Below are 12,634 nucleotides of genomic sequence, written 5' to 3'. Positions count from 1 at the left end.
ACCTTGTCTTTTCTCACTGTAAACTGAGTCATTATCAAACAAATACAGAATGCAGGGAAAGGAAAATAAAAGCAGTTTGCATCAGACAGCAGGATCACACTGTATTGTGTAAATGTGTTTGTCTGAATGTTCTTTTTTTGGTTTATGCAAAGTAACGGACGAGGTCTTTGTATTCATCGCTTTCAGAATAATGGCAGCAAAGTTGCATTGGTTGACACTGAAACAAAAACACTTTTCTTTTCTGATGATTATATTAGCAAAATTAAAGGTGACATGATTTCTTTGTCTCAGAGACATTTCAATTTAGAATTTTTTTGTTTTGTTTTTTGTCTCGTCCGACATGATATCAGATTTGGCCCCCGGTTCTTTTACCTAAAGCCTGACCTCCTACTAGCACTCAGTATTTCCTCTTCCAGGTCACACTTTTGTCACAAAGAAGTTTCAGCTCATCTAATGTTTCCGAGTTATGACTAATTCCTTTGAATTTTTCTGGCAACCTTTTGTTTTCAGGTGATACCAAAACACAGTGCACGTACTTTAAACTAATTCAATCTATTTTTCTTTATAGATCATTATTGCTTCCTAAATGTCTTGCAGTGGTTAAGAAGGTTGCTAGTTGGATTCCAACGCTGACATTAAAAATACAAATACATGCATTTTTCCCGTATCGATTTTGGGATTTTATGGGGGGCTAACGAGCTTCACGCCACCAAAGCATTTAGCCATTTAGCCTCACATCGGGCCAATTAAATCAGCGCGACATTCTGAGGCCGTTCAATTCTGACAGCGAAGGAGACGACTTTAACGGTCTTAGCGTTCTCTGGAGTAGGACAAAGCGGGGATGGAAAATGGATGGACTTTTCATTGTGTCATTTGTTATTCATCAGCAGTGTTACACGCACTGTTCGGAAAAAAGGATTTCGACTACTAATTTGTAGATGTTACCGGTATTTCTTCAATTAAAAGTAAAAAAAATTGTTTCTGTATCACATCTTTCTGTGTAAAAATCTCATGTTACAATGTGGTCACCTGCGGCTTGAACAACTGTAGCCTATATATGTACATATATATTTCTTTATTTTTAGCAGCTTATATTCAGGTGCACTCAATAGTTGGGAAATGATGGTTATCTTAAAGCAGTGTCAGGCTGGGGAAAACTTTCTATGGGAGCTGATGAGAAGTTGTACAGTGCAGGGTACACTGCGCCCACTGGGCGTCACGGTAAAACTCAGATGGCGAAATGTTAAAATATTAAAATGTCACAGGGTATTAGCCTGGATGTGATGGGGACATCACTAAATCTTTTATCTTGCAAAGTTCACAAGGCACTGAAACATGAATTGACAAGAGAAAATGACTAAGTTAGTCAGCATTACCTGATTTCCAAAAAACAGGCAGGAAACCATCAGGCTGCTCTATTATTTAATCGCCAAATAATTTTAAAATTGCTTTGACTTTTTCTCATGGTTTTCAATCTCTGATGATTCCTGAACAAGCAATGCCACCACTTGAGAAAACTTAATACAATAAAAATAATATGTTAAAATTTAATGTAAAATTGGTTGAATGTTTAAACCTGAAGTAAATTACTTTAATGGTTTTAGTGCCCAGAAGGAAGATGAAAATAGCGATCAGCTGGACTGGACAAAGCGGGGAAAGGAAAAGAATGGATGGATTTTTTCCCCATCAGCAATGTTACATGCACTGTTTGGAAAAGAAAGCATTCCGGTCCGAATTTGTGGATATATTTAATTTAAAGTAAAAAATGTTTCTGTGTAAATATCTCGTGCTACGATGTGGACATCTTTGGCCTATATGTGTACACTTTTTTTTTTTTGTTTGTTTTTTCCAGTCGGTGCGGCTTATATTCAGGTGCGCTTAATAGTCTGGAAAATACGCTACTTTGCTGCCTGTCCAATGCGGAGAAAAATCCACTTGCGGTTTTGCAAACCGCATCAATTGTCTTGTGTGATTAAATGAATAAAAAGGTAAAACTATTTTCCAAACAAAAATAAATAATTAAAAAAAAAACAAAACATTATTTTCCCCAGAGATATATCCAAATATAATCTAAGTTGCTTGACGAGAATCAGTTCAGCGATTAGATAACTTTCTTTCTGTCTATTACTGTTGTTTATTCACACTTGACCACTGAACAGTTTTGTTGTGTTTGTAGTGCAGCGGTGACGGAGGAAGAGAGGGGATAACAGAATGAGCCTTTGTGTCCTGCAGCCAGCTGCTTGGAAGGGACGGCCAAAATCCTGAGAGTCTGCTGGCAGAACAATCGTTACCACAAAATGTTTGTCTTTATGTCTCATTCCTCTATAAATGCCCTCTGTTTGGGGAAAACGACGGTGGATCCTCTGGCTCTGCGCTCGAGCCAAACTGCTGCACGATAAAACTTCTTCTGTGTTGGAAGTGCGGTACATTTCTGCACGAGCGAGCGCCCGCTGCGTGAAACATCGAATCTGCATAAGGCAGAAAGAAGAACAGCTGACGGCTTAAACATTTATAAGGATTCCAGGGCAAAGCTACATTAGCAATGAGCCAGAGCTAAACCTCAGCTTTGGAACAAAAATTGAATAAATTGAGTTAAAGTGTCATGGCGATCCAACAACAGGGGTCCAGCTCAGTTAATGAGAAGCCACTTTGGTAAAGTGACGTTAAATTATGCTGGGATGAGTGTGTTTAAACACTCATCCACTGCAGATCATCGCTGCAGGGAAGCTATAGGACAGAAGGAAGGAAAAAAAGAAAAGTTTGCGCCCCAGTTAGATCGTAGACTGATGCTCTCCTGAAACATGAGCGCAAACCTTGGAAATGCAAATGCATTTTTGGGATCAGGGAACACATGATGTGAAAAAAAAAGAAAAAAAAGACACCACTGAACAACCAAACTCCATTAAAGAAAAAGATTTAAATTAACATATACTCACTTTATTCAGTACAAGATGTTGCAGCTTCACTGGAAATAATTCCCAGTGTCAACATGGAGATTGTCTACACTAAGTCTACACCAGTCGCACACACACTCACACTCACACACACATGCACGCACGCACACCAGTGGCGGCGGAGCTGCCATGCAAGGCAACTACTTCCATGAAGTTGTATTGTCTTCAAAGGTTAGTAATAGATCATCTGGACAGCTTTAAATTCAGAGGAGCCACTTGGACGCTGGTGAAACTGAGGCCAAGCCATCCCATAATATGTCACGTGTATGACTGTGCCTACAAGCCCACATTCTGGTGTCACTACACCCATATGAAGACTTTTAACGACCAAAATGTTGTTTTTGTTTTTTTTTTTTCCCTCTTAAATGTTCATCAGCATCAGACAGCTTTAAGCGCGTGGCAATCGGGTGCACAAACACGTGACGAGAACGTTTGTGAAGGTAGGTTTGGGAAAGGCTCGAATTACTTCTTTTGATGGATAAAAGAGATTTCGACGGAGCAAGAGGGAGGTATTTGGGGCGTCGAGTAGGAGGCAAAGTCAGTGTCACATCGGTAAGAGCTGAAGTTGTTGCATAATCTCCTCCTGAGCGATGTTTTCATTGTAAGGTGACGTAACTAAAGCCAGAGATGCAGCCAATGAGGTGATCCACAACACCAGAAACAACAGTTTCTTCCTGCTCCGCGAGCCTCTGACCCTTGCTACCGATGTTAACGAAGCAATTATCACCCAAACACCGGCGTTCACCGACTCGATAGCACCTTCACGCTCACTAGCGCATCTGTTTAATGCTCGGCTTACACCTTATAATTTTCCTGCCGAAGACATAAAGCTGAAAGTCGGAAGGAAATCTTAAGAGTCCCCGTCATCTCGGTTGTTAAGTATAAGTTGGCAATCTTACAGTCACCGCTTTCGCGTTCGATATTATCTTTCGGTCTAAACGTTGACGTAACACAATCAACAACCAATAGATGAGCTCCAATAAAACCATAAAAGGAAAACCTGGTAGACAAACAATCGCCAGAACAGTGTTGGCGGAGGGGACGGTATTTGTTAGCGGACTGTCCAGAAAGAGGAGCGGATGGCGGAGCTGCGGCCAGAAGATGTTAATACTAGATGGACGGAAATAGCAGAGGCTCTGTTAATAGCCGGTGAAAATATTGTATGGTGGAAAAAGTTGGTGAAAGAATCTAGTTCTTTTCAAAATCTTTTCCGGCTACTCGAGACTAGGCTGAGACTTAAAACTCCGAACACTAGTCTTTAGATGTGAGCTGGTGTGAGATGATGATTTTCCACGAGTCTTTTCAAAATGTTAAGGTGTAAGCCCATTATCAGTAAAGACCACCAAATTAGAAAACCCTTAATGTCCCTGATTGTAGGGAACAATTAGCAAAAATGACACCATAGTGACCCTGATGAAGTCAAACACGGGATGTGAAGATGGGGACGGGATGGAGGTCGGTTGTAAATGGTCAGCACTTATATAACGCTTTCAACGCCTTGCTTTTCCAGAGCACTTTACGCTGTATCTCACATTCACGCATTCGCACATGTTCACACACACTGATGGAGGCAGAGCTGCCATGCAGGGCGCGAACCAGACCATCAGGACCAACTGGAAGTTCAGCATCTTGCGTAATCCGGCTTGCAGACAGGAGGAGTCGGGAACTGAATCACCAACCTTCCACTAACTGAGTCACAAAATCCACAAACCAGGAGAAATTTCCACCTGAAGCCTCATCTTCTGATTGACTAATTTCCGGACTATAAGCCGATACTATTTCAGTACACTTTGAACACTGCGGCTTAACAATGATGTGACTAATTTATGGATTTTTTGGGGGGGCTAATGAGCTTCATGCCGCCAAAACATTTAGCCTCGTCACATCGGACTGGTAATAAAATTACCGTGAAATTCTTAGGCAGTTCAATTCCTTTACTGAAGAAGATGGTTTTAACGGTTTTAGGAGGAAGACGAAGATAGAGATCATCTGGAGTAGGACAAAGCAGGGATAGAAAATGGATGGATGGATAGATGGACTTTTCCTTGTGTTATTAATTATTCATCTTTTTCATCAGTGTTACACGCGCTGTTCGGGAAAAAAGCATCCCCACTACGTATTTGTGGATGTTACCGGTACGTATTTTAATTAAAAGTAAAAAAAAAATGTATCCCATCTTTCTGTGTAAATATCTCATGTGACAACCAGCGGCTTAGACAACTGTAGCCTGTATATGTACACATATATTTCTTTATTTTTAGCCGGTGCAGCTTATATTCAGGTGCGCTCAAAAGTCGGAAAATAACGGTCACCCTAAAGCAGTGTCAGGCTGGGGAAAACTTTCACGGTAAAACTCAGATGGCGAAATGTTTTAAAATATTAAAATGTCACAGGGTATTAGCCTGGATGTGATGAGGACATCACTAAATCTTTTATTTCGCAAAGTTCACGAGGCACTGAAACATGAATTGACAAGAGAGTATGACTAAGATAGTCAGCATTATTTGATTTCCAAAAACAGGCCGACAGCCTTCGGGCTGCTCTACTATTTAATCGCCAAATAATTTTAAAATTGCTTTAACTTTTTCTCATGGTTTTCAATCTCTGATGATTCCTGAACAAACAATGCCAGAAAACTCAATACAACAAAAACTTGTTAAGATTGAATGTCAAAACCGAATTCCGATATGAATTTTATCCACTGTGTTTTCCATTTAAGTCTCACGTTCACACGAAGAGAAAACCAAGGAGGACGTTTGGGTTCATTTGTCCTTTAAATAAAACGTACAGGGCGTTTATACAAAGACGCATGTATTTTGTGTACGTGTGTTAAAATGTGGTCCAGGAGAAAGTAAACTGTCGTGCAGGACAGTTACATAAGCGGCTCACTTGCGTTTTTGAGGTTTTGGCGGAAAAGAGGGTACGGGTGGAAAAAAGAAAAAAAGGATACGAATGCAGGGGGAGAAAGAAAAAGGACTGCGGAAAGAAGGAAAGAAAAATGGGCCTTCACTGAAGGCGAACTTTTCAAACAGGTTGACGGCTCTAATACAAACAGTCGTAAAACAAACCTAGTTGCCAAATGTGCAAAGGAAACGTCTAAAAATAAACGGCCTGGAATGAATATACATGCCGCCTTCTCGCGCCACGGCCATAAGCCTGGCGGTTCATGGGAAAGTTATGACTCAGGATAAGTTGTCAGATACGACACCGCTTCAAATAGTTCAGTCTCGACGGATTTGGGATTTATATCCTCCTCCTTGCAAAGTCATGTGCAAACGAATCTGCCGAATCGTGATGCGTCCGATACCGGTTACGGTTTCCTTTCAAAAACTATCTTCGGAGAAAATCGTTTCGGTGGAATACTTGTCGGTTCGGATGCGTAGGCCTGTTTAAATCGCGTTTGTTTGTGTTTCGGCTACCGTCGGTGCGAGGTGGGACTCTTGGGGGAGGCAAATATTTCAGGAACTCAACCACTTCACTGAACAATTTTCAGCGGACGTTCACTGTGCCTGGAGGATGACTTACTTTCCACGGGATTTTCATCCCATGAAAGTGGAAAAACAATTCAACCTCCAACATGAACCGGACGGATCAGCGACGGGAGCAGATGTATTTTTTATGAGTACTTATTCCGCGGGCAGCGGCTTCGCAAAAACACCCGAGAGCCGATGTTCGGTCGAGTTGTTTGTCTGCTAATGACGAGACATTCTCTCGCTTCTCACAAACCATGAAAATGGCGGAAAAACAAAAGCAGGTACAAAAAGACCAACGTCTTGGTTTCCGTTGGGCAGCCAATCATCTGCCTCCATCTAACTTCAAGTCCTCTTTCACTCCATCCATAAATCTCTTCTTTGGTCTTGCCGTCCGTCTGACGACCATCAACACTCCCGAAGAGAACCATCTCTGCCACCTCCAGCTCTGCTTCCTGTCTTTTCCCAAATGCCGCGGTCTCTAAACCAAACAGCGTCACTGGACTCTTACATAGACACAAGGCCTGATTTAAAAACCCCTTGGGTTTGTTTTAATTCCACCGGGGACGACACGGCGCTCATGCATTTCTCGGTAAACAACGACACCCGGGTTTAAAATAACAATTCGGCTGGTAGCCAGTAGCTGCTGCCAGAGAAACATCTGCCAATGATTTAAAAATGCTTTTAAACCTCCCTACCCGATTTTGTTTTTTTCTGTTTTTACAAGACATTTAAGGAGACTTTCCAATACAAACCCCTTCACTGCGCTCAGCTGAGGCGACGCCCGACGGTCGGGAATCGCGATTTCTCGGTTGTCCGACGAACACCGGAAGAGGGGGCGAATAATCGACGAATCCGCGCCACGGAGAGACGCCATGCGCTTCTTCGCTAGATCACTAAAAATCATTCGGATCTAGAGTTTACACTCAGAATGAGGTACTACACTCTGACATGTTGAATCAGGAGAGCAGGCTTAGAAGAACAAGTTTTTGGATATTTTTAGACATGCGAGTCGGGAGACAGCGAGGAAAACAGAAATAGTATATTCTGCGTACATGCAAATGAGATGATCTCATGTTGTTTCCTTCTATTAGGAACGGTTGCTTGGAGTCAAAGACAGCAGTGGTGCTTGTCAAGTCATGGTACGTCCTTAAAAACTAGACTCAGAACACCAAATTTGAAGGAGTTTCTTAATCTAACAGGAAATCTGTGTGCTCCGGGAGCCTGCATGCCCCCGCAGAGAACATGGACACACACACACACACACACACACACACACACAGAGACACTCCTAGACTCTGATGACTGCTGAGATCACGCAAGAGCAGGCTAATCTGTTGGCATGACAACTGGCGTGGAATATTCACTTGGCCTAGAAAATATGGCTATGAAGAAAGAAAAAAACATGAATGAGCAACGAGATATAAATAAAAAACAGAAACACGAGCTTTCAGACGGTCTGCTCTTTAATTACCGACCCCGCTGTCTTCGCAGTGGGGCTACACATCCCGTCTCATCCCAGAATAATCGCGTAAAGATGCGGTCGCGTATTAACGCGAATTAATGTGTGTAATATGAAATATCGCACGGGCTCTGAGGGCTGCTGCTACGGACGATAAAACATTTAACTTTTTGCTGTAACAAATGTTCCTTTCCTCGCTTTGGGGAATTTGCTGCCTTTTTCGTTAATAGTCTCCAACAGAATGTGAAAGGTCAGCTGGGAGAGCCAAAAAGGTTTCGCCAATGTCCCAGCGCTGTAAAACTGGTCTGAATTTATTGTTGACATCCAGCTGAAAGCCTGTGAGTGCAGGACAGGGTCGGCAGTTCTGCGGCTCCACTTGATTGAATAAAGCATTTGAGAGTTTCCTCGACCCTTCGCGGAAACGTCTTTGAGAGACGCGGCGGCGGCGGGAGTCGAGGCCGAGTCAAAGACTGACGCCAGATCAGCCGCTGGCTAACGTTCGCTATCAAGCTTGATTCATAACATTACCAGAACATGAATGTAGAGCTGATTGTTTCTTGACGTTTCGAAATCGGACTATCGAGACATATTTTCAACGATCTAAAAACCAATAAAAGTTGGTTGAAATGTCCGAAAAATGTCCGGTGCTCACGCTTGAACAGAGATACCTGGGAAGACTTCCCCTGGAAGAGCTTCTCCCCAAATGTTCTCGTCATTTTCTCTTCCGCCGTTGCCTCCTGCTGTTGCATTATGAAGAGAAAATTCAAGGCAGGACTGCGTCTAACCCCGCCGGGGGAAGAGGCTGAAGGGAGAGTGGAAAATAACCGAGACTCAACAGCAGAGGATTTAGACTTTGTGCGGTTCTTTATGTTTCGGCGGAGACGGCCAAATCCTCTGACATAACATAAGCATCCGTGGAGACGACACACGGTCAATACGTCTGCGGCCATAAACAAACAAGTTAATCTGCTGTGGTCGCTAACGCTCGGCTGTAATTTGACAAGGTGCGCGAAGGAGAGATTTCAGTTTCGCTGCTGACCGTAGATCACCTTAAAACACTTCTTTTATGTCTGCCATTAGTGGCTTCATGTCCAGCGAGGAGCCCGACATTCCAGTCTAGCGCGGGGATTTTTTGATCTCGGATTAATGAACGTTTGCGGAATGTCTAATATGCGCGCCGAAGCCCGGGGCGGTCCTCCTCCGCCTCTGAAATGGAAGCCGCCATTGTAAACATATTAGCGGGATCAAACTTTGACTTCCGCGAGCGTGAGGGTTGGAGTCAGCGGCACGGGCCAAGAAAATCAAACCGCCGGGCAGAGGCCTGTCGGACCCCATGAGGACCGGAGGAGAGAGTGAAAACCGGCAAAAATAACATGGAAGCAAATCGACAAAAGCCTCCCTACCTGGAGGGGAGAGTTGCGCTGTTGTTACACTTCATTGTTGATGGAAAATTGCACGGAGATAGAAAAAGAGCAACACAATGTGCTTCCACTTATCAGGCAATGAAGGCAGTTCAAATTTAAAATTGCAAGCAAGTGACTGAACTTTGGTAGATGGACTGTGAAAAAGCGTCATATATATTTGAGTGACTGTAACGGCGCGACAGGAAGACGGTTGCCCCCTGCAAACGTCTGCGTGTTTCCAACTCGTGCATAACCGAGGAACGTTTTCATCTTTTTGAGACGGAGAGATTCTCTGTTTTTCCTTGCAGAGTTTTCCTCCTGAACCCGGTCCTTTTTCAGCAACGTACTTGTAGAAAAGGCGCTGCATCTTAAAAGCTACGTTGCTTCTCGTGCACACAGTTTCAAGGACTGGACTGGTGATCCTGAGGTTTTTGGAGAAACCCGCGACAGACATGGGGAGAACACGCAAACTCCAATCACCCCGCTCGAACGTGGAGATATTCTTCCAGTCAGAGCGCTGACAACTGCCTTTTACGGAGCGGAAACCTTTAACAGATCCAAGCTTAATGCCAGCGGCCTTCTGCCTCGACCGGTTGGAGGAGAAAAAGAGTATGAAGGGTGGGAAGGATAGTCACAAATGATCTTATACTTATAATAACACTAGCGCTAACAGCTACGTGGTTCTCGCTTACATGATGCAATAACTTTAACATTTATTTTAAGGATAATGGCAGATGCCCGGGGACTCGGGTGAAGTTGCTGGGCACGATATGAGTGGGAGGGATGAGAGAAATGCATCATGGGATATCCCTCAGCAGAGTAATCCTACCGTAGCATAGCTAGAGACTAGCCTAGTGCTACCTAAAAGCTTTCTTTAAGTCTTTTCTTAAACAAAGTGAGGGCGTCCACATTCCCAAATGAAGATTGGAAGATGGCTCTGCGGAAGAGGAGCTCGGTAACCGGACGTTCCGGCCCCCGTTCTGCTTTTCGAGACTCCCGGGACCACGAGTGTCCCTGCGTCCCGGGAGCGTGGGGATCTGAGTAGCTGCCTCCTTTGACCAAAGCTCAGCCCGAAGTGTCTCACTGGCAGGGAGGCTGTGGCTTGACAGAAAAATCTATTTCATCTTGAAACCGATCGCAGCAAGTTCTACGGGTGCTACGGTTTCTTAATGACTAGAAAATCCTTTCTGGAGGGAGACATCATTAGAGGGTTTTCCCAATTTAATATATTTGATGCTTTGAGCGCTGTAAGGGAAATTCTGTTGAGCGCTGAGAGGGCTCACTTCTCTGTGAAATCGTAAATTCACATGAGAGCAAGCTATACGGACAGAAAGCACTAGAACAGGAGAATACCTTTTTTTTCCATTTCACGACAAATTCAAATTTCTTCCGTGTTAACGGCCAACCGGATGGAAAGCACATGAAAATAAAAGAGAACGGATGTTCTCAAAGTCGAGGCGAGCAATTCCTTAAAGCATTGGCAAATAAATGAGCCTCCTCACAGGTGCGAAGAGCAGGAGTGATGAATCTGAATGAACCTTTATGTTTGCACGGACGTTTGCTTGCGTTGCACATTTGAACGACGAACACATTACATTTTGGCGACGATCCGGACATGCTGAAATACTGAGTCCGTTCTGGCATTTGTTTCCATGTACGCAAGCAAAGCGTGTAGGGTTGCAACCGCATGTCGGTTTAATGGCGTCGAAAATGATGAATTGATTATCGATTAATCACGATCCAGTTTCAAAGGTTTACACGGATTATCGCCCACTACGGCCGTTTTTGAAGAAATCCAACAGACAAAAAGGAGAAAAAATAGCCGCTGCTGCTCGTTCCCATGCCCGCCAGAAAAGTTGGACCCGAAGTATGGGAATATTTGAGAGAAAATGGAAAAGAAACGGGAAAAAACATGGACTACGAGGCAATTAATCTGTCATGAAACTAATCATCAGGTGCAGACATAATTAGCGTTTCAAGTCCGAACAAAAATAACATGCTTATTCGATCCCCTAAAATCACCTTGTTTTCTCATAGCGATTTCAACCCGGTGAGTTTGCGCACGTGTCCAAAAAGATTCAACGGATAGCGAGTGAAGTGAAGAGCAGTGTTGGCTTTTAAAAAATGCATGTCTCTCCATTTGGCTGCGGGAGGAGAAATTTTCCCAGCTCAGCTCTCACCGTAGGTGAGAGGAGATTGTCTAAAAGAAATACGTCCATGTGTCTGGAAAAAAAAAAAAAAAAGGAAACTGGAAACAGAGTGAATAGAGAGAGAGAGAGCTGAGCTGAAGAGTTGCCCCGAGGCGGTACTCCGTTCCCCACGATGCCATTTAAGCGCTCTGACGCACCGTGGAGACGCGCTCATGAAGACATATGAACAGACGCAAACTCAGACGCCTTTACATGTGATCCATTTTACAGTTGAGCATTCGCTGAAGGGCATTAAGGTTAAGTGATCTCCATTGAAGACTACTTGGGAAATTACAGTGCGTTTAACACACTCGCGGGCATCCGTAGTCCGTTTTGCAACGCACACACACAATCCCCGTCTCTGTTTGTGCCACATATCATCACTCAGCGGATTCAATGACCCAGAATATCTCACAAATTTCCAGCAGTGCTTTTTATATGTTTGACATGCATGTGTGGAGGACTGCATCTCTAATCCATCAGTGCACTGAGAGAATAAGACACATTATGGTTTTCCTCGGGGAATCCTGGAAAACAGAAAGCCCCTCCATCATCACAAGACTTAATCTTCAGGCAATAACTTGTATAACATAACAGAGGCTCTTGGGTTTAAGTCTTTCAAGGTAATTCAAGGGAAATGCAAGCAACTGTCCTCCAGTCACCCTTTTTTCTTCATTGTTTGTAAGTCAGTGTGGGGCCTACGTCTGCTGCCGACTCTCTAATTCAACAACTATCAGGGATTTATGAATGAATATTGTCACTTTTGCAATGTGTTTACTGATGTAAATAGCAGAGGCTGCTTTGTTGCAGGGGCCCATCTCTAGATCATGTTAATTGATCACAGATGGGTGAGAAGTGTGTTCATTTCATACCATGTCTTGTTCAGCAATGGGCTAGTATCTCTTAACACAATGAAAATCTCTATGGAAAGGTAAATTAGTTGCCACCATGTTACCATACACCATTAGAAGAATCAACTGGCGATAAAACTTTCTCGCTAATGTGGTGAATTCCACCTTTCCACCAGGAAACCAACCAAAACCACCACATTTAATAAAATAATTGATGATAGAAAACACATTATGACTCGTCCGATCACTTTCCAGATCAAGCACACAGAGTTCAGCGGACCTGAACAGCGGGATTCTGAACGTGG

The 12,634-nt window shown here is 43.4% G+C and overlaps 1 protein-coding gene across 4 annotated transcripts in view; it reads right to left on the bottom strand.

Moving 5' to 3' along the window:
• evlb (Enah/Vasp-like b) overlaps positions 1-12,634 on the bottom strand; it is a 50,586-nt gene that overhangs the window by 22,161 nt on the left and 15,791 nt on the right. For 2 of the 4 annotated variants that reach the window (XM_086166669.1, XM_086166670.1), the window contains exon 1: positions 7,180-7,369. The exons of the other annotated variants lie outside the window; for them this stretch is intronic. In XM_086166669.1, coding sequence (XP_086022795.1) covers positions 7,180-7,331 — 152 coding nt within the window. In that variant the 5' untranslated portion in view covers positions 7,332-7,369. Of the gene's footprint in view, positions 1-7,179; positions 7,370-12,634 lie in introns of those variants that run through there. 4 annotated transcript variants of the gene reach the window in all.

Source organism: Fistularia commersonii, chromosome 20 (assembly GCF_037954325.1).
Source record: "Fistularia commersonii isolate RoL2024-O1a breed Wild chromosome 20, RoL_Fcom_v1.0, whole genome shotgun sequence".
Classification (NCBI taxonomy): Eukaryota; Metazoa; Chordata; class Actinopteri; order Syngnathiformes; family Fistulariidae; genus Fistularia; species Fistularia commersonii.
Note: the sequence above shows the minus strand (reverse complement) of the source record. Positions and strands in the feature narration are given on the sequence as shown.